The sequence below is a fragment of the Cygnus atratus genome, chromosome 1, assembly GCF_013377495.2.
Source record: "Cygnus atratus isolate AKBS03 ecotype Queensland, Australia chromosome 1, CAtr_DNAZoo_HiC_assembly, whole genome shotgun sequence".
NCBI lineage: Eukaryota > Metazoa > Chordata > Aves > Anseriformes > Anatidae > Cygnus > Cygnus atratus.
The window spans coordinates 64,102,607-64,130,108 of NC_066362.1; the positions used below are offsets into that span (position 1 = coordinate 64,102,607).

Sequence of the window (27,502 nt, forward strand, 5' to 3'; positions counted from 1 at the left end):
TAGCTTTATTTTCTAACTTATTGGCCAGAGCAAAGTTTAATTTACTCGGCACTGAAGAGTATGAAATTACTTTTTATGTGTGCTCTTCAGTCTTCAGGACACACTGTTGAAGTGGTTGGAGCTCTGTTAGTAGGAATTAAAAAAAAGTAAAATCTGGAGCAGGGTTTTCTTCACTCCAGCGTGATTCATTGTCCCTCTCCCTGAAGCGCTGTTTGCTGTTTAAACACTAGCAGCCATGGTGACTGGTCTGGGCTCTCGCAGCTCCGTGCTGAACGTGGTCCCAGTCCAAGACGTTAGGCCTTGGTTCCAGTCTACCACGTGAGCGGTGGCCACTTGCAGGAAAGGCGGACAGCTTTCCAAATTGGATGACTCTTGTTGAAAGGGGGGTGGGAAGATGGCGATTCCATACGTCGTGTTTCAGGCATCGTCTGGTGTCACGTAGCGCACAATCGTGGTCACCTGGGTTTAAGAGAGATGAAGTCAAACTGGAGGAGGAGAGGAGGCGTCTCGTACTAGGGAGCACTCTTGGGATGGTACGGTGTGTCCAGGGGGTCTGTCACAGAAGAGAAAGCAAAGGTTTCGTCTGCCTAATTGGATGCAAATAGACATGTCTATCCTGTATCCATTCAAAGCAGGGTGGCCTTCTGCAAGGCAGATCAAATTCAGAGACTGTGCCACCGCCTCGGTGCAGTACTGAGCCAGAGCTAATGCACCTTGCCCTGAGCTGGGGATTTGGTGGCTAGGGTCGAGCCGGCTTGCTCTTCAGCTCAGCTCTTTTGGGGATGATTCTAGGAGGGAGATCTGCCCTGGACTTTTGAGGAGAAGGCAAGAACGTAGGTGTGCTCCTGCTGGGTCACCTGGTACTGTGTCCCGCCTCAGAGAGCAATCAGCTGCAGATGTCTAGAAAAGCAGTGTAAGAACAGGAGCAGCAGCAGCGATGCTTCTTTCAGTCCTTTCCCAGCTTGCAGTAATCTCCAGTTATAGACTTCCTGAGTCAGGAGTCATATGCTTTCTCGTATTTAACAGCCACCGATAGACTTTTCTTCCGTTAATGTCTCTGACTGCTTTTTCAAATCTATTTATAGTTTTGGCTTCCATAGCGTCCTGTGCACTGGGCTCCATCGTTAAATTACACAGCGTGCACAAGACTTCCCTTCTCTGAGCTGTGACCATTCTGATTATCTTGCTTGGTGTCCCCTAGTCCTGGTGTTTCGAGTGAGTAGGGAGTAACCCATCAGCTTGGCACTTTTCCTGTGCCTTTCATGCCTTTACAGTCCAGCCTCTCCCCTATTCCCTCACCCAGGGCTGCCTCTCTTTTGTGCTGGAGTCTGCTGGTTTTGAATTCTCCCTATGTGGAAGCTGCTCTGCTTCCATATCAGTGACTTCTGATCCGTCTTGTCACTCGTTGCTGGATGCTTTCAAACTCTAACCTGTCCTTTTGAGAAGGAGACCAGAACCATGTACACCTTTCAGGAGACATCTGCAGCACAGTAGCATAGGTTTGTTTTCTGGTTGTTATTCTCTACTCCTTTCCTATTAATTCCTAATCTTCCACTTATCTTTTCTGACCACTCTTAAGCACTGGCTGATATTTTAACAGCATTGTCCACGTGAACTCCAAGATACCTGTTGTGAGTGGAAATGTGTGATCTACAGACATCAGTCTGAACTTGTGCCTGTACCAGAACTGCATTGCATCTGCCACTTTTTTGTCCAGCCTTCAATCCTGTGAGATCCTTCTGCAAGATTTTGTAGTTCCCTTTAATTCCTGCAGCATGATTCATGTTGTTGTCATCAGCAAATGTGTTGCCTCCCTGTTTGCTGCCTTTTCCAGATCCTTTGTGAACATGTGAAGCAGCTCAAGTGCCAGTGCATGTCTTCTGGAAACCCTGATTGTAGTCTTCTCCAATTATGAAAACTGTTCACACACTCGTGCTCTTTACTTGCTGTCTTTCAAGTAGACATTGATTCGTTCACAAGAGGACCTTTCCTCTTATTCCGTGATGCCTTTAAGAAATTGGAAGTCTTTGGTGAGGGATTTTATCAAAAGCCTTTTTGAACATTTAGGTACGCAGCATTGGCATATATGTTTGCAACCGACTAGGCTATATTTAGCTTCTCATAAAAGCTTTCAATGGCTTTAGTACCTTGTACCTTTTGAGTCCATCAAAGAACAACAGATCCATCCCCCTAACTTCCTTCTGCAAAATGCAAGGTTAATTCTTCCCTGATGGATTAGTGCTATCCAGAAGTTTGCTAGGTCTAGTTCTATTACAATTTCTCCCAAATTACCTGAAGTGGAAATCACACTTGCTGGTCTGTTGCTCCCCATATCCTTTGGCTGGAGGCAGCTGACATGATGTTTGTCACCTCCCTCTTCTCTAGTCCTGAGGCTCATTTAAATGATAGGTTGCATACTGCAGCTAATAGCAGCTTCGCATTTGATTTCCTTTGGATACATACTGGCAGGCCCTATGGATTTGTAAGTGTTCTTAGGGTTGATTTGTTCTAAAGCTTCTTTTAGTGCCACTTTAGTTTGAGACAGTGCTTTGGACTTGCCCCTGTAATGAAGTTCACTTTTCCTGTAGTGAGCTTTTCTGCTGTGGCCTTTTTGTCTTCAAGCATTACTTTTAGACCTCCATTGTATATTGGCCTCGGGGGATCTTTGGCAGGTTTCCTTTATCTGATGTATCTCATTATTAGCTTTGATGTTTTTAGCAAGTTTTTTCTTAAATTTCTTCTGGTCTTTCTTCCAGTTCTTTTGGATTTTTTTTTTTAATTTCGTGTAGCCTTCTTTATTATGTTATTTAACCATGTTGGCCTTCTGTTGTCTTTTTAAGATCTCCTTTGATAGGTGTTATACATCTATTGAGAGTCTATAATATGTTAGGATGGGAAGGAACTACAAAAGAAGAACAGTATAGCAAGAAGATGATTTCATTCCAAGAGTGGGAGATCTTGTCTTTGGGGCAGAAGGAGGAGGCTGTATGTAGGATGAGGTGGAGAGGAGGAAAGGAGGGAGAAGTGAATGGAGGTATGTGCAATAGCAATAAATTAGAAATAACAGAGAAGGAAGAGGACATAAGGAACAGTAAAGCAGTATGAGAGAAAATAATAAGGAAACAGCAAATCTATAGATGGGGGAAAGGAGACATAAATCAACCTGCTTGGTCGTTTCTCTGTGCGTGTGTGTTTAAGAAGTATGTGCTGAGAGGATCCTTATTCACATTTTTAGTTTTCCATTCTTCTTCTTTTACTTACTGCTTTAATTAATTACTGATTTTTCCCTCCTAGTTTTTCCTCTTCACTTCTACTTTCAATTCCTCCATTTGCTTAAATGTGTTTGTTCAGTGTCGATCCGTTTCAGTTTCCTTGGTTCTGTTACACATGCTTTTTCTACACTTTTTTTGTCCCCAGGAGATGTAGATATATTCAACATGTTACCGGTTTTGTGATTTGAACCCCTTCTTGTCCCATTCTCAAGGCTTACCGTGCTTTGACATGATGCTGCCACTGTGTCAGCACCATCACCCTCTCTGCTAGTGGGCTGCCACAACTCTCAGTCTCCAGTGTGGGGTCCAAGTATGCTAGATGCAGAAATCCCTTCGGGTCCTGGCTCCCTCAAGTGTGGGAGAGGATGAGGAAATGATGCATCTACACAAGCATGCATGCAAGGGCATGTGTGCAAGGACTAAATGAGAAGCAAATGAACCACAAGTATAAAAAGTGGCCAGATATATAGGTACAGCCATTTGAGGCAAATTATTCGAACAGATATCTAGAAGCTCCAAGCAGTTTGTCTGACTGTATTGGCAGGTGTGCAAGGAGAACTTGTTTGTTAAATATTTAGGGAATTGCCCTGTGGAGTGAATGCACAAGCCAGGAGGTCAGGCTCCAACTGCAGTCAGCATTAATGCCTCAAGTCAGGGCAACGGAGGTGAGGGCTGTAGGCTAAACTCTGCATCCGCTGTACCGACCTTTTAAGGGTTTGTGAAGCTGCCATGTTTCCTGTTGCTCCTGGAAAGCGTTTGTGTGCACAGCCCACATTTGTGACAGTGTCTGGAAGTGCAGTTGTAGCCAGCAAAGGAACTGTAGAAGAGTGGCTCTTTCTTAGTCAGCAGTTCTCCCTCCCCAAGACAGGTCTGCTGACTTCAGTTATGTGCAAAAAAACCCCAAACAAATAAACAAAAAAAAACCAAGCAGCCAAAACCAAAAAGAAACAGGAAAAAACCAACAACAAACAGACAAACAACTCCAAAGGCGACATCTACTGCTGTGTGCTTTTGTTAATTTTGAAAGCCAGCTCAGCTGAGAAGGGCAACTCCCATAGCATTTTGTGCATCTTCTATAGAACCGCTTGAAGAGTCCAACGCTGGCATCTGTGAAAATCAATGCAAGGGTAGGAGGCCAGGGAAGGCAGTTGTTTGTGTCATCCTGAGAACAGCTTACTGTAGAGACCCTTTATTGGTGATAATGACTCCCAGAGCAGAGGAGATCCCACTGGTCTCCCAGGGCTCCTCCTGATGCAGGAGAGCCCAAATTTCCTTGCAAACCGAGCACTTTTCATATGGAAATCACAGCAAATCAATGAACTCTCTGCCCTGCACAGAGCCACTTTGCAGAGTAGGACAGGCACTGAGGAAAACAATAGAGAGGATCACAGGAGACTTTCTCCAGCTCAGGTGGGATTTGGGTGAGGACAGCGTCTGAGGTTAGAAATGCCAATGGTATTTGGTTTCTCTGCATTAGGACTAACAGGCTTTCTCCTTTCCATGGGGAGGAAGTGTTACGTAAAGCAGTTTGCCTATTGTTTATTTTCCATTTATATCACTTACTGCTGTTGTAGAAGTCAGGGGGGAAGGAAATCCTCCTGAGAAGTGACATTGGATTTCAGTGGACTTCTTTCTGGCTGGCTGGAGAGTGGTGTCCTAGGTTTTCAGAAGGGCACATTTGTACTGGGCTGGGGAGGAGGGAAATAGGAGCATTTGGAAAACCGAGCTGGAAAAATAGATTGAAATTGTGAGAGGCTGGAGGCTTGCGGAAAGCAGAAATGGAAAGCCATTGTATTCTGCTTTGTTATTTATACTCCACCCTTTCCCTCTTGGCTTTCTTTATGGACATTATTGTTTCCTCTGTCAATGAGCAAACAGTGTTCTCAGCTGGTTGACAATCAATTAGCAGAAGTGTTTGCCTAAACTCTCCAAAAAAATCCACTCCACGTCCAGCGTGGTGTTTGCTACTGCCGCTGACAGTTCAGGGATGCCAAGCGGTTAGCCTCAGTCAGTGCTGTGTGTATTTGCAAAGCCAAACACCCCCCTTCTCGCCCATGCAAGGAGAATAAATAGGTCAGGGAGCGTGAGTGGTGTGGTGCAGAAGAGAGCATCGTAAAACCTCAAGCCCGAACTGGTTTCTGTCTTTCCTTTGTCAACCCCACGCCCAGCAGAAGCACACAGATGAAGGAGCTTTATTAGTGACGTTTTAATAAATGGGACCAGCAGTATTAATAATAAATTCTATTTAAAGGGAAACAGCCCAGAATTAAAATATTTAAACATATGCATCTTCCTTTTAGAACTGTATCTCATTAGGACTGCAGTACTTGTGCATATGTAATATACTTCTCACCATTAACTCAGTGTGCTCTGGTGCAGCAGGGGCTCTATCAGAGCTAACAACTCATGGCACATAGCTCTGAGATAGTAACAGTTTTGAGTCCCTGTCTGTGCCTCTGCCTGTAACACTGTCACTGATGTAATAAGTATAAGCTTTCTGTATAAGAATTAATATTCCAGTAATGCCCAGAGGTTGTAAGTGTGTAGTTAATAGCTCCCAAGGCCAATGGAAATTAACACAGCCATAGCAGTCACACATTACTTGCTGCTAGTGCAGTATATCTTTGTGAAAACTAATATAGAAAATCATTCTCTTAAGAATAGCATCAATTAACTGATTTAATTCAGCGATTAGTCACAAAATGTCTTATTCCTGTAGTGTTCCCAGTAAGTAATTTGGAAGTACCTGATGATTAGGAAGCCAACTGCAAGGTGTATTTTTGATTTCTGCAGGCAGACCGTGGCTGTGTTGTACTGAACTCTGCAAGGCAGCCGTGGGCGAAGCTTTGGAAGCTCTCACAAGCAGGCATTAGCAATGCTTGATACCACTGGCTGCAGATAACCAAAAAGACGGCATATTTGCCGCTAAGACTGACTCTCCAGCGCCATTTTAAAGTGAAATCCCTCACAAAGGGTTTTTTGGCATCTGTGGGTACATTCTCATCAATGTAGAGGCTGTGTGCGACCTCATCTTTTTGTGGTTAACTCCATTGCCCGTCATAGTTAAACAGCAGAGACACACAAGGCAGAGCAAAAAGGCTTGGGAATGTCCTAATCCCTGCGCTTCCTACTTGCAGTAGGAGGCTCAGGCCTGATGGGAGGAAAAAAGACAGCAGCTGGCAGGAATCTGCTTGTGAGCAAGGAGCAGTGCTATTTCTGCTTTTACGTGAACAGATTAATCCATCTTTATTTCCCATTACCTCAGAGAGTTCCTATTTATATGCTGGAAAGGATTCCCCTGTTAAACAGAGTTCTGACTTCTCTGAGTTCTTGCAGGGGAAGTATTTCCATGGTGTACGTGCTCCTGTGATTTCTTTCTATCTATAACCTTGAAACAGCATTTCCTCCGGCTGTGCAAAGTGTACCTTGTTTACTGTGCTCTCAGTTAAGTAAATAAGCATATGCTTGCTCTTCTCCTTTTGTCTTTGTGCCCTCATTATTAATTCCAAATGTTCAGTCCAAGCTGCATGGCAAGGAAGACGAAGGGGAGGGATGGGTTGGCTGTGCCGCCACATGTCCACAGTCACATAACACGAGAGCGTGCGACTTGCCAACAAAAAGGGCAAGAGCCCCATTAGCCCTCACCTCCTGGTGGTGCTCTGCTCAGTGCTGTGCCGCATATCCGTGCTAGCTGGGTGCTCAGAGTATGCTGTACATCCCCTCTAGTGGCTGATGTGTATGGAAAACGTACCTTCCGTCTGGTACCTCCAGCTGACAGATTGAGATCAAGGTTTTCATAAGGCACTTCATGACAGCCAAGCTTAAGCAGGGCTGGAGATGAGTGAGCCTGTTACAGCTATATTATAGAAAGTACTGCTTACTTTCCCTCCAAATATTAGGCTTTCTAGAGTCTTTCAGTGTAATAAATTATATTTTGAAACACCACAGTACCTGGCCACAGGGTGTGTTGTCATGTTGGTGCTAGAGATGCCCAAGGTGGCCAAGGCCAGGTTGGGTGAATTGCTGCCACATATTTATGTCCAGTGGGGGCGTGTGGTGTGCCAGTGCACTGCACAGTTTGCATGTGTGGGCCAAGCTTGGGATTGTGAAATGAATTGTGCTTGTGGGAGTGCAGGAGGTAACAAGGCACTCGCAATATGACCAAACTTTCCTTAAAGAAGGAGCAATGAGAAAAAGGTAGACCTCAGGGTATACCTGGTGTAACCTGGCCAGCTAACACCATCCGGCTTCTGTTCCTCTCTGCAGCTCAGGAGTGAAGACTCTGCCCCACAACGCCAAGGTGCACTACAACTATGCCAATTTTCTGAAAGACCAGGGCCGTAATGTTGAAGCGATCTACCACTACAAAACTGCTCTCAAGTAAGTTCCCTGAAGCCCCAGCTATGCTCAGGCTGTGCGGTGCAGCCCGCTGGCAGCGCATCCCTTCCCAGCGAGGGTTGCCTGCTCCTCGCCCCCCATTTCCCTCCCTGGAGGCAGCTCAGCTTTCGGAGGTTGGGAAGGTTCCTTGGCTCAATGTTTGTGTCTCGTTAAAGGAAGGAGCCTGGCTTCCCTCCAGCTCCGTGTGTGCCCGCGTGTGTTTGTGTGTACACTTCAATATATGAGATATAAATGTTACCATAGCTACACATTGAGCAATGAGGTGTCATTTACTTGGCTGAATGTATGCTGGTAAGCAGGAGGTAGTTGTCATAAATGCATTTTCGGATTCGTGGGCCATTTATCTTAGTAAATTGTTAATGGTGCACGCCTGGAAAATGCCTGTGCTGTAGCCATCTGAAGTAGAGCAATAATAATAGTACTTACTACTTGTATTGAGGCTCCTGTCCACAGAGCTTTGCAACAACACTAAACTAATTGATGCCGACAATGCTTCTGTGCAGTAACAGGGTGAATATCATTACCATAGTTCTGCAAAGGGGGAAGCTGAAGCAGGAAGGTGAACTGCCTGGCCCATAGACACACGGTCAATCTGGGCCAAGGGCAGGGCCATAATATGTAACTTCTCCTGGCCCAGGCTGAGCACGTGGTAGGTCCTGGTATGGAGGGGGGTGGTAAGGGAAAGCAAGTATGGAAGGTGCAGATAACACCATCAGGAAAAAAGGGCACGTGTGGAAAGGGCAGACAAAGTTAGGAGTGGCTCTGGCAGCAAGAACAGAGCTCAGCACAAAACGGCATGTCAAGAGGTGCAAGAAATATTCTTTCCTGACGTGTGGGAGGAAACACCAGAAATTACATCTGTGTTTTGTCGTCTTGCCAGTTGACGGCAGAGTTATACCAAATGCTCTCCAAGGGCTCCTAACCCACCCAGGTGAGCTGCGAGGACAGGATGTCATTGCCCTTGAGGTCTGTGTGAAACTAGGTAAAGGTGATTTTTAGATTTTTGAGTAGCATCCTGTCCTCTTTTACCATGCTGGGGATTTAGGAAGTCATTTAGAAAAACTTCCATCCTATTTTTTAATGTTTCCAGGAATGGAAAATTCAGCACAACCATCAATAAATTGTACTGAAGGTTAATTACCCTGTCTGTTGAAAATGTCCTCCTTTATTTTTAGTCTGATTTGTTTAACGTTGTTTCCAGTCATTGGATTTGTTTACATCTTTAAATGCCACACTGATCAGCTCCTCCCTTAATCTGCTGCTTGATACAATAAATGGATGTAGCTGCTGGCACTTTGTGTTATGCAAGTTTTTGCAGTCATCAAGTCATCCCTGTAGCTCTTCTCCAAGCTTTCTCCAAGTTACCAGAAAGGGCCATTGGAAGTTAAAAAGAAGAGAGACTAACAAATATTTTCCAAACCCTGCAGCGAACTTGCTAGTATGGAGAGTAACTTAACAGCTTTCTGTTCCTACCGGCATCGCCCCTGCTTGTGGAAATGGGAGTTGCTGACAAAAGATTTTGTTCTTCTCTAACTCAGCAGCACCCATTTATTATAATTACAATGCTGTCTGCTGCTCTGCAGTATTTCAATTATGAAAGAGTCTGTTTTGAGAACTGACTGCAAACATGTCCTCAGCTTCATTAGATAGTACAGTTTGCGCTGATGGTATTATTTACACAGCATCCGAAGCCCAGTCAGGGCTTGGAGCCGCACAGAAGCACTGGCCCACGTACTCCGTGTCTCGGTCCTTGCTAGTGTTCTGGTTGCTTTGGTAACTTCAGGGTTAGTTGGCACTTCCCAAAAGCCATCCCCTGTCCCCTCTACCTTGCATGTTCGCTATCAGACCTAGCAAGGCCTGCAGTGCAAGCCAGAAGCCTGTCCTGCTGGCTCCGTAACTGGGGAGCTGCACAGCTTGGTCCCACCACCTCATCTTTCTGCATTTGTTATTTCCTTACTCCCTCTCCCCAGCCCCATCACTGGGTCTTTGAGGCTGTGTAACGTGCAATAAAATAGTGTAATTAAAGAGTGTAGTATGTTTTCCTGTGGAGCATTACGTTCCATGTTTTCCTTTCAGACATACCCCTTCTGAAATGTCTGGGGGTTGTGTGTAGGCCTTAGTGAGTCTGCTGGGCCTTACCGAGTTGTGCATGATGGCTGTGCTGAAGCAGTGGAGAAGGGGATGGATGTGGGACAGGCAACATGGTGGTGGATACCCTAAAGGGCTTTCACAGATAAGACCAGATTTCATGCCCAAGCTATTTTATGCATCCTCACAGACTCCAGCTTTGCAATTGCCCTGACTGTAGACCAATTGCTCTACAATTAAAAAGAAGGAACTTGGTAGCTGTACTGTCCTTAACAGATTTTATGATTCTGAATACTTTTGGCCACTGGCCTGACCTGAAAATGGAAGAATAGCTGGGAAGCTGAAGCAGCACTTAGGCCATGAATTTATTCATCAGTGATCAGCAGCTCGGGCACTACCACCACCAGCTTCTCGGACATTCCCCCAGATTCCCTCTTTGGGGGAATCTGAATGGATCCACACTCCCAGGTGATGGAAAATACAGCCCAGTCAAGAGGCTTAGCAGTGTGGCAGCAGCACCGTCAGAAGGGTGGGAGATCAAAATATCATGTCTGCCTAGTGTGGTGAGAAGCAGTGGGCAGATCGATAGGGAAATTAATAAGGAAATGGAATCAATAGGGAAGCAGACTGCTGCCACCGCCACCCAGCAGCTTCTGGGAGGTAGGGAAGGGAGAGCAGCATCGCCCATAGCAGCTCTGTCTGAGGCACGTGGCTCATTAATCATTCCAGCTCGCTCCTAAAGCTCGTGCCAAATTGCAGTGTAGGTTTGCTTGATCTCTGGTGAGTGAGTTTAACTGTTTGCTAAACAAAAGTGATCCTGTCAGTATGTGCTTGGCTGTTTTAACCGCTTGCAATTACCATTCCACCAACGTAATAATGCGTTTCCACTTGCTGCTTCTCTGCCAGAAGTGTCAATTGCCATGTCGCTGTGCAGTGAAGTGGCCTAATGCTCCCGTCATGTGGGCAGGTGATGTTGTAGCTGTAGCTGTGTGAAAAGACATTGAAGCACACATAAGTTACATAGGGAAATAACAGCATTTGGGACTAAATACCGGGAAACTTGATCCCTGGTGCTTTAATCACTTGCTCCCATTTCTGCCTTCGAAGGCATTTTGCAGGCAGGATCCTCTGCTGTCACGTGTTGCTGTATCTCTATTCACTTCGGATAAATGGTGGGGCAGAAGAACGTACTTGCTCTGACAGTCAAACTGCAGGGCGTATTTCCAAGGCGAACTCTGCAATCGATCCCTTCAGCCCCCTCTTGATACACTGTTGGTGTTTGAGACTCATTGCAGATGGCCACTCAAAAGGCAGTGGAGCGGCCAGTGATGCAACATCTTGACGTAGCCAGGTTTAGGTAATTAGTGCAATGCAATTATGCTGCCCAAGAGCGGGGGCAATGAAAACTGAAATGATACACCAAAATAGAGAACAGCATTATCATTTGAGAATGAAAAGAAAAACAAAACAGTTTTGTGTATGCAGGAAAAGTTCCTTGTGTACGTCAAGTTCATGAAAGGCAAATGGAAGCACAGCCTTTGGAACTGCAAAATGAGTTATCCATAAAGCAGATTTTACCAACAGCTGGCATTCTGCAATTGGAGCAATGTTTTATAAGGCTCTTAGCTTACCTTCAGTAAACCAATAAAAACACACTGCTGGGTTAGACTGCTTTGGTGGTTTGCCTGACATATGGCGGTGACCCCAGGAGATGCTTGATATTTTTCTGCAAAAAGCAGAGGCCAGAAGTACTTGTCTGAGACGGAGTTGACCATGGCTACTCTGAAAGCTAGCCTGAAAATTCTTGCTGCTGCTTCTGCTGCACATTCGCTGCTGTTGCTAGGAATTTCAGAGACCTCCTGTTGCTGGTGATCAAATAGAGCTAGTTTTATCTGAAATAAAACTTGTCTTGCCACTCTCATGTTTGCGAGTGAGAATGCAAGGTCGTGCAACCTCACACAAGTATGAAGAATATCTGTGATGTGCTAATGAAGATATTTTTGCTGTTGTTGATGGTTACCAAGCTCTTGTCCTGCTTCTTCCCCGGCCTCATTTACTTGATGTTGCTGTTGAGACTATTTTATCACTCCTTAGGAACACGTATGAGCTGACATGAAAGAAAAACAGAAGAGCCTTAAAACCGATTTGACCACCATTCCTTACGTCTTTTAACAACAAAGGGGGGGAAAAAATTCCCTTCCCTGCTACAAGAGAACTTATTTAATTATTCCCAAAGCAGCTCCATCTTATCCTCTGTATTTCTGTGACCAGCACTGCAGAGTACTGCTCATTGGCATGCCATGTTTGCTACCAGCATGTTGCTTCCCACAGATCTCTCTTTAATATGAGCAACAGCAGGTGGGGCTGAAGGAGGTTGCTGGGTTTCTTGGGTGCATAAACATGCTAATAATAATCCAGTGCTGTGCAAGCTAAATTGTTGTGACAAGTAAAAAGCTGACGTCTAAAATTTTGTGTTTGCACTTTTGGACATAAAAACATATAGATTCACCCTTAATTAAAAAATGTCACTGGAGTAATTATGTTTAATAGTGGATGAGAGTGAGTTATCTTTGATTGAAGCCAGATACTGTGACCATCAAATGACACAAAATTGATGAGTCAAAAAAAAAAAAGAGTTATTTCTGTATAACTTACTTTTGCTGGATGAAATGAATTACAGAAAATAATTGAGATTGGGGTAGCTAAGAAAGCAGAAGTGCTGGAAAAAATGTTAAACAGTGAGTAAGTCCAAGGGATGGGAGAAATGAGAGAGAGACAGAGAGACTCATCTGGCCATCCTAGCATCAGGCACCCATAGGACAATGCTCTCTGGGCTGCTGCTCTTTCCCAAGGGAGGCGTGGGCAAGTGTGTGAACTGACTCTTACCACCTGTATAACATCTGGTGGTACAGAGCCCTGCAGAACTTATCCACCGTGCGTGTAATCCTGTGAGTTTTTGTACATCAGTGCACCAGTGTGTGTATGTGTGGAGAATATACATACTTTTGCAGAGTGTCTGTGTGTGTGGACCTGTCCATCATCAACAGATAGCCACATGCTCTCTTTGGGCTTTCCCCACCAAACGCTGCTAGCCAACCAGAGTGGGAAGGGGAGCAGCCTGTTGTCAGCAGATCGATGCAGAAACCTCCATTCTCCCTCGTGTTATCCTCCAGGGAAGGGAGCCTCGGGGCAGCAAGCAGGAACCCTGAGGCTGGCTTGCTGTGTGGCTCAGGGAGCTGCTCAGATGCTTGGCCCTGAGAGAGAGGAGAGGCTGGGCCAAGAGGCATACCAGGCAATATGAAAATGTTTGGTGCTGCACTGTGGGCAGACTGGCTTTTGAAGAACTTGCAAATAATATGGCTAAGGGCTTGCAGCGTGGAAACTGGGAACGCTGGCTTGTGGCACAAGGAAGTGTCATGAAATCATCCTTATGTGTACTTGGTACTTGAACGTAGGCTAGCTAGAGGAGGAGGCAGTGTGAGTACTGTACCCACATCCCTCACCGAGGAAATAAGTTGGTGCATAACGTTGCAGGAATGGGAGCAAGCTCAGTGGCTCTTTCTCCCCCCTCCACTTTAGAAATAAAGCCCTAATGCTGTAAGGGAGACTCAGGTTTCTTGCTAAGCTTTCCCACACACCTACCCACTGGGTTTTTATATATCTTAAATCAACAGTATCTGGGGTTGTTTAAATTCAGTTAAATTACACTATGAAGTAAAAAAATAGTGTTCGTACGGCCCTTTGTGTGTGTGTGCGCGCCTTGAAAATGCCTCTCAGCGTGGACTGCAGGTGGCCTTGGATACCATCTGTGATTTATTTCTGGAAAGAATTAAAATACCAGCACCATTTGTTAGCCTGTTTTTACAGGGAGTCAAAAATGTGCAGTGCCGCTTTGCTGCTGCTGCCAGGGCCACGTTTGCTCCCAAAGCCCTGCGTGCCCTACTGACACGTGGGTGACTGGGGTCAGGCTCTTGGAGCAAGCCCTCTGGTCAGGCATTTGATGAAACATCTTCCCAGAGACTTAACATAACTCCCTGTGTGAGCGTGTGTTACAGGCCTGAGACAGGTCCAGGCTATCGGGAACATCTTTGTGCGGTACTCTTCTAAACCGCGCCTTGACAATAAGCTGTTGGGGAACTGGTGCGCTCATATACGTACCCGGCGGCTGTCCTGAGGCGAGACAAACCTGTTGAGTGATTTTAATAGTAACTGATGGTTGAAAAGACTGCCTGGTAATTTGAATTAGAGACTTAATAGACTTTACAACACGGTGCATGGGATGATGGCCAAATTACTTCAGCCAGTGTAATTTATTTTTGAACCTGTTCTCTACAAACACTAATCTCTGCCTGTTTTAGGGTGTCCACCACCTTTGCTCAATTATTCTGTTTTTTTTTGTTGTTGTTGTTGATCAAATATGAATCAGGGTGCAGGCTTTTATTTACTCAAACCAAAGCGAGTGCACCCATGAGCCCTGAAGTGTACAGGCAGTTTGTGTGCAGTGCGACTGCGTTGGCAGCCATGGCAGCTGGGTGTTCCTGCTGGGCTGGACAGATGTCTAACTCCCTCTGGGATGTAGGTATCTGTAGTCTGGGTCCCTTCCTAGGCTGTGGCTTCTTTCATGGGTGTAGGTGCTTCTATGCTATAATTCAGGGGCTTACTAACTTGTCAAAAGCATCTTCTTGGAGAAGAGCCCCCATCAGCTGTAAGGACTGCTCTGTAACCTTCCTCAGGCACTGCCTCGTTGCTTTGACTGTGTTTGCAGGAAAGCAAAAGCACATACGTATTGAGGACTTGTGCTAAAAATTTGAGGAATAGAAAACCGCTTCCCCAGTCAAGGCGCAAAGCTTTTTTCTTATCAAGACAAGAGATCTATTTCAATTTTCATGTGGGCTATGCAGAGTTTCTACTTTTGGCTGTGTTTTGCAGATGTTTGTGTCTACTTTTTCACTTTTGGCAAAAAAGAACCTCAGATCCAAAGGGTGTTTACTCTTCCCACAGACATTTCTTTTCCCCTAGCTAGCTGCCCTTGCCATTATGAAAACTTTGAGTGACCATTTTTTCTTGAAGAACAGACAGGTAGCACTGGTTATTGCCATAGTAAATCAGAGATTTTCCTTCTCCAATCCTTAGTAAGGCGCAGCAGAAAAGTTGGTTCCTAGTCAGTGTCTGTTGAGGATAGCCTTGAGCCTTTCTGCGAAGCTCTGGCAAGAGAAGGTGAGGTGTTCTCCTTTATCCCCAGGCACCTGAATGGCCCTTTTGAGCAATTTGGGCAGTGATGGAATGGGGCTGCTCTGATTTACACCGCTGACTGAGGCAACCCCCAGCCATCCCATGATCACGGACAGCACTATGGGGCTGTACTTACAGCTTCCTTCAGCACCTGGGAGCCCTGCGAAGTGACAGGCATGATTCTGTCCCATCTGCTTGGACAAGATATATGTTGTTTTTCTGCTCCCTCATGTAATTGTTTGGTTGAAGAACTCACCCAAACTCGCAGCCTCCTGTTCGCTGTGATGGTCCTCTGGTTTCTGTCAGCTCTCTGAAGAAGCCTGCACTGTTTGCTCTCTCTGTAAGGCAGGCATGTTGTGAATTATCAGTCCTTTGTTGGGCTTGAGTAGTTTCTGGGATTTTAAGGACTTACATAGATCCTGCATAAATTCTTTATGTGAGAGCGGAAGCAGGCAGCCCCGTTTGATAACCTCGTGTTGCCTCAGCATCACAGGGAACATGCGAGTTTAGCAGGAGGGGTTTTATCTATTTACTTATTTATGTTTAGCTGTGACACTGTTTGACATAAAACCCTTTTTGTCCTTCTGAGCTCCAAATCTTTAGCTTCTGCTCCCACCCAAGCTTGAAGATTTAATGAAATACCGTTTAATTTGCTACAGGCTTGGTTTTTAAATGTCGTGCTTCTGGATATGATTTTCTTAAAATGGGTGCTGGGGTCAAAAAATTCACATGGCTTTTGCCAATTTACAGGTTAAATCTATTCAGCTGCCCTTTTTTTTCATGTCTCCGTCCTGCTGAGTTTTCCCTCGATGCTGGGGCGCAGCGGGGCTGCCGTGCCCTGTGCTCTGTGTACAGCAGCAGGCTCGCCCCGATGCTCCTGCTGCCTGCGAGCTGCCGGGCAGGGGAGGAGCAGGGCAGCCAGGATGTCTCTTCCTTCCCGTGAGCCCTGGCTGCCATTCAGCACTTGCTATTTATACCAGCTTGGCCTCTGGAAGTCCCAGCTGAGATCAAGGTCCTGTTTTACCGTCTTGTGAACAGAGCTGGAGAGTGTCTTCAGCGCAGAGGGCTTGTGCTGTGAGCAGGGAGGCAGTGGTACAGGAAAAGGACATTTCAGTGCTGTCACTTTAGTGGCAGGTCACATGGACTCTGCAAGGCAGACTTGTGCTAGGCCATATGGGAAACCATGGGAGAGGTGAGCACTGTCCCTCTGTGTCCGTGTAGGTGCTCAGTGCTGAAACTAGGGCGACTTCTGCCTCTTAGACAGCAGAAGACACCTGAGGTGAGCTGGGGCACCCAAGGCACCTGTGGGGGACCCCAGCCCTTCAGCAGTGGCAGGAGGGTCTGAAATAGATCAGGCACCCCACTCTCTAACTTCATGCAGCATCACTTTGTGAACCAGTTGTGTTCTTGGTGTCTCCATCAGGACTTGATCTGGTCCATGTAATGCCAGCAAAGACCCTAGTGAGACCCACAGGACCACCCGCAGGGCAGCTGCTGCAGGGAGGGTGCCCAGAAATGCTCTGAAAGCTGCGGGAACAATGCCAGGGCAGGATTGCTCACTCCCTGCCTCATTTCTAGCGTTGTGTCAAGCACTAATTCAGCTTGTTGCTGGTGAAATGCAATAGCAGCACGCGGATCTGTGCTGCATACAGCCAGGAACCTCACTGCTTTGTCATGCTTTCGCTGAAGGAGATTATGCCTGAGGCTTTCAAAGGAACCGAAAAGCCTTAGATCTCTCACTTGCCTGGCTTTCAACAGGATTTCCAGGTTAAAAAAATAAAATAAAATCCCAGCCTGCCACAAATCTTCTGCCAAGCTGAAGGGTGTTAACTTTGAGGAAATATTGATGCAACTCCTAGAACTCTTCAAGAGAAACAAGCTGCTGCTTAATATTGCAGGATTGTCTTTCCCTTTATAAAAGGAATTCAAATGCTGCAAATTGAAGGTCTTTTGGAGGAAAACATAGGATCTGGCTCTGTGACCCAAATCGCATAGAGCAGCTTTCAGAACAAGGTGCCATGCTATCATGAGGCCACGGCCTGCATTGTTGCCACTGCAGGATTGTTCCCTGTAGGATGACTGCTCTCACAGCTGCATCAAGTCAGGTTTTAAATCAACCTGATGTAGAGCTTTATTGAGAACTTATGTAAATACATGAAAATGAGAGTGATGTAATATTCAGATTGGAAAATTGGCTTGAAATCCTATGACAGAGTAAATATAAAGTGGGTAGTATAAAGATTTGGCACAGGTGAAACGTTATTGACGTAATATTCTTACTTTTGTTGGCAAAACGGTGCCAATAAAATATTGCAGCATGTGTTGGAACAGGGCAAAATGTGTCTGAAAAACAAGTTGCCACACTGCCGGCAAGCAACAGGGCTTGGCTAATTAGGGTTAGACTCTGCACACTTAATTTGGCTGGAGTCAGTCTCCAGCTGCTGAGCACTGCGGTAGGGTCGCACCGGCACTGGACGGATGAAGAGCAGCAGCTGGAAGGTGTCCAGCAGCATGAAGGACTGGTGAGAAAACAAGGTCTGTCGCAGGGCCCTCAGCCCCTCTTCTCCTTTCGCCAAGGCAGAGGTAACTCCAGCGGGTTGCTCACAGCGGCACGGCGGAGGTAATGAATCGCAGCTGCTGCAGAGGTGGAGCACTCCCCGTGAACGCCAAGTTTGGACGGACGCATGCTTTCATCCAAAGGTGCCGTAACAAAAGCCAGGCACGCTGCTGCATCTTCCCACTTGCTGATTTTTCTCTTGGGCAGACAAGAATATGCTTGGAGGCTCTTTGAACGTTTTGCAAGGTGATGCAGGCAGGTTTTTCCTTCCCGCTGCCGTGGCATGGCTGTTAGGTTAATTATGTCCCATGCTGCTTGTGGCTTTTCTGATGGCCTTAAGGACTTGTGTTTCAAGTCACTGGGAGGGAGCGTGCTTTGGACAGGCTTGTCACAGGTGCTCAGAGGGTAGCACAAGGCTGGGCAGAGCTGCATGGACCCCAAAAGCTGTCGGTGCAGCCCTTTCCATGCTGTTCGTGGGCATTTCCTGGATAACTGTGCTCTAGCCTGGCCACATCCCTTTTGCTTTCTGCCCCTGCACAGCTATGGTTGTGCAAAACCCATGTAACACTCAAAGAGCAAGCAGGGAGTTGTCATTCTGATGCCTTTTGCCCCCTTAATACCTCTGGCACCAAACCAAGGGCCATTTAAAGGCAGGACTGCAAGCAGAGCTTGCCAAGTGTTTAAGTGGTCTCTCTACATCTGAATTAAAAGAATTAAAATTCTTGGCGGATTATAGGTTGTATCCATGACAACAAATTCCCTCCCTTTCTCTTTTTTTTTCCTGGAATCAGCTTGTAGTATAAATATGTTGCCAAACAAAACCATGCTTTTTTTTTTTAAACTAATGTTTCAGGTAATAACAGCATTAAATTAAAAAGCAAAATAAGTGGTCTTCAGCATTTTGATGAGCGTAAATGTTTTATGCCTGGTATCGTCTTACAAAACTAGAAATCTCTGGACTGTGCAAGTCAATAAGGCTTTTGTTCAATGGTATTAGAGGGAATTTTGTAGCCTAAAAGAAGTGGGGATAATTATTAACAGGAGTTCTTGTGCAGTGTATACCTGTAATAGTTAAAGGGAAAGCTGTTTAAATTTATTCTGACAATTGCAGATACAGCACTGGAGGAATCATTTGAATTATTCATTCTGCAACAAGGAAACATCCCACTTGTCTTCTCTTTAGAAATGAAATCCCAGTCTGATTTAAAATATACTTTAAAATATATAGGCTTGGTTTCTTTTATTTTTCTTTTTTCATTTTTATGTAATTCTGCTGTTTCAAGACTTCTGTAATAATTATCTGTGAATGTAGGTTTTGAAAGAAAATTATTCTGATTTCTGAAAGAAATGAGAAATTGATTTTTTTACATGAACTGCTTCTTGTGGAATAAGTTTAATGAAATTCAGCGTTCTTTCATAAATAATGCAGCACTTGCATTTGATTAGGTGAAGCCTAAAGGAATTTCTTCTTAATCAGATGCATAGCAAGAAGGATATTGCCTGCAGACTGTTACCATTATCAATGGTGGTGGCAAGGAAAACACAGCTCTGTGTGTGTCCAGACAAAAAGCTTTGTTTCTTAAGAGAAGTCATAAAACAACATATACATTATAATAACCAATTCTTTGCAACTCCGAGTGTCCCAGCTATTTGTAAAACAAGGTCTGGGCTCTGAGTATTGTTGTTATTGTGGCACTAAAGAGACTCCAGGTTAATTTGAGGCCTCCTTGTCATGATAAGGTGTTTCTGACTCTTCTGAGAAATAAATACACCTGGGGAACAGACAGTCTTTGCATCGGAGAATTTACAGTCAAGGTAGACATCAGGAAGCATTGGGGCCAATTTTGAAAGTAACAGAAAACATCACAACCCTCCCAAAAGCATTAAAAAAAAAAAGTACACGCTTCCATTCATTAAAATAATAGCTCAGATATAGCAAAAAGCAAAGCACTTTGCAAATGGTATGTCTGCAAATTTTGCAGCAACGTTTTCTTTAGTAAATGTTGCTTTAATTAGTCACCTGTGGTCAAGTTATATGATGTTCTGTAAATCCAGCCACAAGACTTTGTTCTACTCTGTTTTTATCCCCAGGAAGCTACTGTTAACAGCGGTGGGTGTGCATGAACGGAGGGCAGCCCGAGTAAGGCCATTAGTCCTGTAGTCAATGTCCATATTAATAAATAAAAAGGGTCGGGGCCCCAGTCTCCAGCCTTGGGGCCAACTGGCATAAATCGGCCTGCAAGCATCTGAGAGACGGGGGCTGAGGCCAAGCTGGCTTTTGGGACCAGACCCTGGTCTGGGCTCAGCCCTGGCCCACTCCTGGGAGCAGTTTGAGAGTGGTGTAAACCTGGTAGGGATCATGGCAGCAATAAACAGCGTGAATGGTGATGGGCCCAGGCGCTGGCTCTGGTTAATTTACTGGAGGTGATGCTGTCCTAGGGCATGGTTATGCTCTCTGCTGAGCTCATTTGAGTGGCATCTTGCTCTACTGCCATAATGAAGTAATTTTCCAATAAAAACTTTAAAAACTGAACCCCAGTGGAAAAGCCCAACACCACTGCCTTATCTCGCTGTGCTCGGATTTTTCTCTTAACATTTGTTCGGATATGTAAAATTGTAAATGTTGTAAGTTCTGCAGGCCAGATGCTAAGCTGGTTTAAGCTGACAATTTATGCCAGTTGAGGTTCTGTTTTTTTTCCCACTTATATTCCTTGGAAAGGGCAATGAGATGTAAGGAATAAATGTAAAACACAAGAAATAGAGTCCAGGATACAGGGAGATGGGTTTGCATCCTGTAATTTGCTGTCGAGAGGTTTTAGCACTGAGCTCAGAAGTGTATTTATGGAGCTGCTGGTCAGAACTGTGCAGTTTAAAGGTGAAATCAGTGCTCTTTTTTTAATTTTGAATTTTCATTCCTCTCCAAATCGGTGCAAGCAAATCTCCTGGGCCTAAAATGTCATGGGAGCACTAGAGGCCAAGAGCAGAATAAATTTCTCAAAGTTTGCAAGCAAACGCATCAGGTTTAGGGCTGTAAAATATTAATCTGTTTCTGACTTTCCCAAGAATTGTCTGAAATACTTCTGCCCACTCATACATCAAGCGACTTCATGTCAGATATTAGAGCTTTTTTTATACGTGAGTACTGACAAAAGTGATGCTTGGCTTTTATCATAGCCAAATGGAGAAAAAGGCTCAAAAATATGACTCCCAAATCTTTTTATTTGAAAATAATGTCAAAAGCCTGTGGAATAAATGGGAAACAAGTCTGAGCCCTTGGTTATTTGCCTGAAGGTAGATAGGACATGCTTCACTTAAGATCCTAGTCAAGGTATCACACAGAGCTGCGTCCCACATAGCAAAGAGCAAGCAAGCTTGGGCCTTTCCCTTGCTTCCCTGCTGTTCCTGAGGAAAGTTTCCCCAGCCTGCTTCAGCTGGGGAGGCTTAGCTTAGCTGGCCAGTGGTTTTTAGGGCCAGGGTAAGACTCAAACCCTACCCTCATCGCCTTGTCTTTCACTGACCCTTCTCCAAGTACAGGCAGCTTTTCACATCCAGAAGTGCTTCAGACACTGTGTAGCTTCACTGGTAGAAAGTGATGCTATTTTTGTGGCAACTGCAGTTTAGCCTTGGATTTCTTACTCCTCTGTAACAAGATCAATGAAGGATCTCTTCAGAAATCACTTGAGCAGTGAATGCAGGTAGTGTAGTGAATGGTTGTGACAATGCAGATACTCAAGGCAGTGGCTAGTATGTATGTGTAAGCTGCATCTGAGGGTTTGTAGCAGGAGAAATGGTTACCTCTGAGAGACAGGGTGCTTATCTGGACGTGAGGGATGTTGTCAGAGCCTGTAGCAGTCAGGTGTGTTGAGTGGTGCTCATTACATTTATCCGTTGTCAGTATAATAGGCTAAGTTCTAAAAAAAATATATATACGGTGGCATCTTTGAACACTCTCTCTCCTCCACTATGTGGTTTTGCAATCCTTGTCTGCTAGGTTTAGTGTTGGGTGGAAAACTTTTTTCTTGCTTAGTTGTAGGAAATATCCCATGTTTGTTACTGGCGCACGTCCTCTTCTCCCGGAGTTCCCTTGTGTGTTCCTGGCTGCGCCCCCAAATAAGACCCTGCCAGAATCACTTACGTGCCATGGAATGAAAATGTGACTGATACAAGTGTTGCAGCAGTGTATAAAATGCTAAATTATTCACGGTACTTAAGTACAGAAAATCCCATGGCTGAACTGACATAATGAAAAACTCCAGGAAAAAAAATACACACACAAAAAACAAAAAACATGGAAATTCTTAGATTAGAAACAGTCTCAAACTTTAGAGTTAGACTGCATTATAGCCTTAATCTCTTCTTCCTTTAAATGCCCCTCCTCGTGCCATACCCTGGGCTATCATAGCCAACTACTTTTAATGTCATTATCCACATCTCTCTCCCATGAATTACAAAGCTATTATGCACACTTGACAAACAGGGACCTAAGGCAAAGAATTGCCAAATGACTTTTCCTGGTCTGAAATAGAAAACATGCAGTGGCAGAGGGATTTGAGACCAGGTCTTCTCAAACAGAAGCCTTGACCATCTTGACTTGCTTCCTTCCTATCATGAATAAAATGTCCATTGGAGAAGTTGAGTGGGCAGGCACCTGTACACCATTTCATACCAGAGCATCAGAGGGGACTCTGAACACTTCTCGCACAGCTGGTCTCCCAGCTTTCCCCCTCTGTGGGCTACCCTTTTGTGTTTGTTTAGTTGTCAGAATTAACCTCAGTTTTCACTCATCTGTGATACAGAGGGTCCCGGATGATAAATCTTGCCCTGGGTCATTTTCACCACTGGAGTTTTCTGGTGAAAAACCTACAAGCCAAACCATTAATGCAGGATCATGACTTTGCCTGAGCGTAGAAGCAGCTGAGTGGACTACAAAATGCTTCTTAATTCATGGGGAATTTTAACAGAGGTACTCTGGGCCCAATGTGTAATGTTAAACTGAAATGGGTAGATTTAAATTTCTGATCAGTTAAAAGAAGAACTGGGTGTTAAAAAAAAATACAGAAACTCAGGAAATTCATATTGTTAAGCAGTCTGTTTCCAGATTTTTTTGATCATTTTATTGGTCCTGAAAAAAAACATTATTCAACAGCTGATTTCAAGTTTCACTTTGCCCTTTTTTATTATCACTTCTGTTGTGGGAAACAGATTAAAAAACACACAATTAAGCAGTGTAGTGTTGGTTTCTGTATATGTCAAAACAAATTTATATTGGAAACATATTTTTGACTAAGTAGTTCTTACTTATTCAATAAGTATCTTGAATAAAAATGTTCAGGCTGCTCTACTCATTCTGCCTCTTACTGGGAGGGTAAAATAGGTTTTCAAAGCTGTTGAGTGTTCTCTTCTGCCCTGGAAGCATAAAGGAACTGTAGGAGAAGACCTGATTTACAGTCTCTCTGGGAGTTGAGAAGGTTCCTCATGATCCCATCAGGACCTGCAGCAAATTAAGGGAAGATGGCATTTTCTAGCTGACATCCTTCCCTGTACTGAGTGCCAAAGAGCAGTGATGGTGGAGCTGGTGACCTGAGCTTTATGTGTATCAGTTAATGAGTGTGCATAATTCATTATTTCCTTTTTCCCAGACTGTACCCTCGTCATGCAAGTGCTCTCAACAACTTGGGGACGCTGACCATAGACGTTTTGGAGGCAAAGGACTACTACAGACGGGCCCTTCAGTTAAACCCTCAGCACAATCGAGCTCTCTTCAATCTCGGCAACCTGCTCAAGTAAGTTGAACGCAGAACTGGGGCCAAGGAAATCCAGATTCTCCATATGCACGTCACCAAAGTAGGTTTTCTGCCAACTGGTGAAGGAATGGTGCTATTTCTTACTGGCAGCCAAGGCTGCTGGCACAGAGACAAGGCTTAGTCTGGATATCCTTACACTGTCTGCCAGGTCAGTTCAGGTGCTGTTTACAACGATGCTTCAGCTGGAGGGCATTCACTTGTTCCAAATTAGTTATGAAACAATGAGGTGTCTAAATCCAAACAAGTCACCTGGGATTTCCATCTCAATGGAGAGATGTGAACCTTTCCAGTGGAGCAAGCCATGTTGTTCAAAGACAGGCATTTGATACAGATCTAATGAATAACACATATCCAGCAAATCCCTCCCTGCAAGTTCCCACTTCTCCTCATTAGCTGTAACTGGAAGGTCAGATGTGTAGTTTAGGCATAAATACTCTTGAGATGCTCAAAAGGGCAGAAGGTTCATCCCATTCCAGGGGGTGGGGTGGGTCTGGATTTGAGGGGAAAGCTGGTTTACATCCCTACGTGTTTACTTTACTGAGCTAGAAGACAAGTTGATCAGTTCCTAATTGGACTCATTGTTACTTAGAGCATTAGCTTTTAGCAAGGAGAATAGCAATCATAATCATGCAAGTTAATTTGACTAACCATATCTAAAGGCTGAACTTCGATCTACAAGAGAAGCTTTGCCGCTACGTTAAGATCTGTCAGAGGTGCAATTAAAACAAACAAACAAAAATTTCTATTCCTACACTTGCTTTTTTGCACCAGCAAAAAATACCCATGTTTTTGTCAAGATAACATTGGTTGAGTTCCTTCCTTCCCTTCCTCTTTTTCCTTTTTTCTTTCCTCTCTTCTTTTTCTTTCCCCTTCCCTCTTTTTTTTCCTTCTTTTTCTAGCAGAACTGAATAAACAACAGCAGTAAAAAGACACTTCTGCTGATACAAATTGCATCTATTTTGTAAGGGGATATTGCTGGTAACCGGTCTCTGGTAAATCCTTCAGAGCAGATTGGGCTTTAGTGTTGGGCTGGTTATAAAGTGGCACTGTCTCATCAAAACATGCTTGATCTCTCTGGTTCTGAAATGTAACTTCAAGTGTGAGTTTATGTGAAGGAAATTAAGCGGATTGCTGAAGTTCTGCCTGGTCCATTCAGTAACAGAGAAGTTGCCAGAGTAATATTACAAGTAAACCTGATGGTTTGGGGTTAGAATATGGCAGATGTGTAGAAAGGTAGGTTAATGCTTTACTGGAAATACAAGAAAGGTAAAGACAGCCTTATTACAAAAGAAATTGAAAGTCTTTGTATTATTCATGAGATTTGGTTGATTGAAATTAATCTTAGGTGGCAATGCTGTTAAAAAATATATATATAGTCCTTTTAATCCATCACATTTGTCTTAATTACTATTCTTTGATTTTTTTTTTAAATATGAAATATTAATACAAAAGGACATAAGCCAGAAACAGCATCAGGACATTCCATGTCAATAATGCTTAAATCTGGCAAGTTGTTGGGCTCGTATGACCCAGCATATGGGTAGAAACTGGATTTGTTGCCCTGGCAAAGCACAAAGGAGGCCTGTGGGAAATTCTCTTAGAACTGCTGTTTGTTTTGTTTTGTGTGCAATATGTCATGTTTTTCCTAAAGGGATATTTAAGTTATTGTGTGTCCCATCAAATTCTGTGTGTTCTTCATCCTTCTGTGATGCCACATATTGTGATAAGTTAACGGTGTATGATACTTCTGCTAAACTCTTTAAAATAAAGTGCTCAGATTCCATTCTCCTCTTTTCCCACACCCATGTACTCCTATTTTGTGAACTTATTTTAGGTTTCCAAAGCAATCCATTGCACCTGGGCACACACACAGTATTAATTATAATAGAAATGGTATTCTCATTTCCCTGTTTATCTTTAAAAAAAGCTGCTCAAAAACAGGCAGAGTTCGTGGTGGAGGGAATAGCACATGTGTAAAGCAGATGCTGTGTGAGCAGATGTTGCATAAATGTCTCCCCTAAAACAGTAGCTCAAACCCCCTTGCTAGCACCTCTCCTGGATCATGCATCAAATTTGCAGAGAGCATGAGGTGACATGTGAGATGACCACATGAGAATGAGGCAGAGATTTCGAGGTCCCTATTCCTATAATTTTGATTTTGTGTGCATTTTCTACCAAATTATCCTTTTATTCAACCATATAGGAGACTGTGATCTATTGGAAAGAGAGACCAGTTCTGCACTGTGTATATAGGGCAAGCAGTATTCTGCAGATGCTATAATGCTGGTATAATCTAGGTAATGAATGAAAATCTGCAGAATACTGTAGGCAGATACTAAATTTCCGGCTGTGCTATGAGACGTTATGAAGGGTGTTTTGATTTTTAAACTTAGGGCAGAGAAAGGATAAAAGGTCAAGAGATGTGAGGATTTTCTGTCCTCTTTACAGAGGCTTCGGTGAGTACACCTGATACAGATCAGGAAAAGCCACATCTGCAGCACCCAAGGCATGTCCAGTAACAGCATTACTTGTACTGGGACACATAGCAAAATGGTCTGGCACAGAATTTTCTGTCAGATTCTGCCAAGTTCCGTACACCCACTCCTGCTCGCAGTGTGGAAATCCAATTGCAGATACTAGATTTTACCTCTGGAGTGCTGAAAGGGGAACTCCTGGGTTTTGGAAGGATGGGATTGCTGTTCCCATGTGGGTATCTGCTGCTCATTACTCCCTGGCTATAAGCTGTCTATTCAAGCATGTTGTGATTTAAGCTTGACTAGAAAATTGTTTTGGACAACAGAGTGGATATTTCGGGTTATTATTATGTATTTTTTCCTTTTTTTTTTTTTCTGTGGATACCCTAGATGAAAAAGAGATTCAATTTTCTGTTTGCACATGATGAAGACAGCTATGTGCCAGAAGATGAATGTTCTCAGGAGCCATTGCAGGATAAAGTCTGAATAAGCCTCTGGTTTTGTTTACTTATTCTAAAATAAAGTTGTATGTCATCATTTTCTTGCCTACTATAAATATTGGGCAGTGGATAATTAAACAATGCAGATGAATTTAATAGTTAAAATAGCCCCAGAAGATGACCTGCTTAAAAGGGAGAAATCTCATTCTCTGCTTTCATGGTTCCAAGCAGCCTAGCCTGATACTGCTTTCTTTCATTTTGTTTCAATATTTCCTGTTATATAAATATTTAACTCCTCTATATAGATTCAGTTTTGTTGAGTTACAGCTTGAAAAACTGAGATAAATATGTATCATTCAGAATACCTCACATAAATTTATAGCCCCTGAACTATTCTGTAAAGGGACAAGAAATAAAATATTATGAACATCTGAAGTAAATATTTAGGATCTCAGCTTTCTTTTGCAGAATGGGAGAGAACTTACTCTGTACTGTATTCTCTCTGTCTATGCTCTAATATTCAGTGCAGCATTTCTTATGAAGAAAAGCCTCATAACTCTTACGTGTTTTGAGAGGGTTATGGCTGCATTTTCAAGGAGAAAGTGAAGTGCCTAGAAACAATGTCCCCTGAGATCTTGAGTTTATTCAAAGGACTGCTTCTCTTCGGAATGTAGAGTAGCTCAAGGTGTCCTGTGCATTTGTTGCCCTGATTTAGTCCAAGTTTAACAAACCCATCTAGTCAGAGAAAAGAGGATTGTCTACCCTCTCTAATACAGCCTTTTGGATATATAACATGCTAGCATGGGCTTATATAATTGTCTGAAGACACTGGAAAACATCAGATAGATACTATAAGTATTGAGATGTAAGATCTTTCAGAAAGTGAAACATTCCTCCCTTCCCTTCAAAGAAGCAGACTGAGCAATAACATGCAGTGATGCTGCATCTGGCTTTCTGGATTGTCTCTGGTCAGAATACTCTGTGTTGTATGAAGTGCTGAAGTTATACATCAGCATCACATGCACATTCTAGCCCGTTTAAAAATAAGGAAACAAAACCAAAAAGCTCTGGCAATGTCAAGTTTACAGTAGATTCAAAGAGTAACTTAGGTTGGAATGAACCTCTGGAGATCACTTAGTCAAGCTCGCAGCTCAAAGCAGGTCAAATTGAATCCCCTTGCTCAGGGCTGTGGCCAGCTGAATCTTGAACACCTCCAAGGTCAGGGATGCCACAATCT

At 44.0% G+C, this 27,502-nt stretch overlaps 1 protein-coding gene across 1 annotated transcript in view; it reads left to right on the forward strand.

Moving 5' to 3' along the window:
- Nucleotides 1–27,502, forward strand: part of TMTC1 (transmembrane O-mannosyltransferase targeting cadherins 1) — a 151,239-nt gene that overhangs the window by 102,632 nt on the left and 21,105 nt on the right. The window contains exons 11-12 of the mRNA XM_035550707.2: nucleotides 7,539–7,652; nucleotides 23,187–23,330. Coding sequence (XP_035406600.1) covers nucleotides 7,539–7,652; nucleotides 23,187–23,330 — 258 coding nt within the window. The remainder of the gene's footprint in view (nucleotides 1–7,538; nucleotides 7,653–23,186; nucleotides 23,331–27,502) is intronic.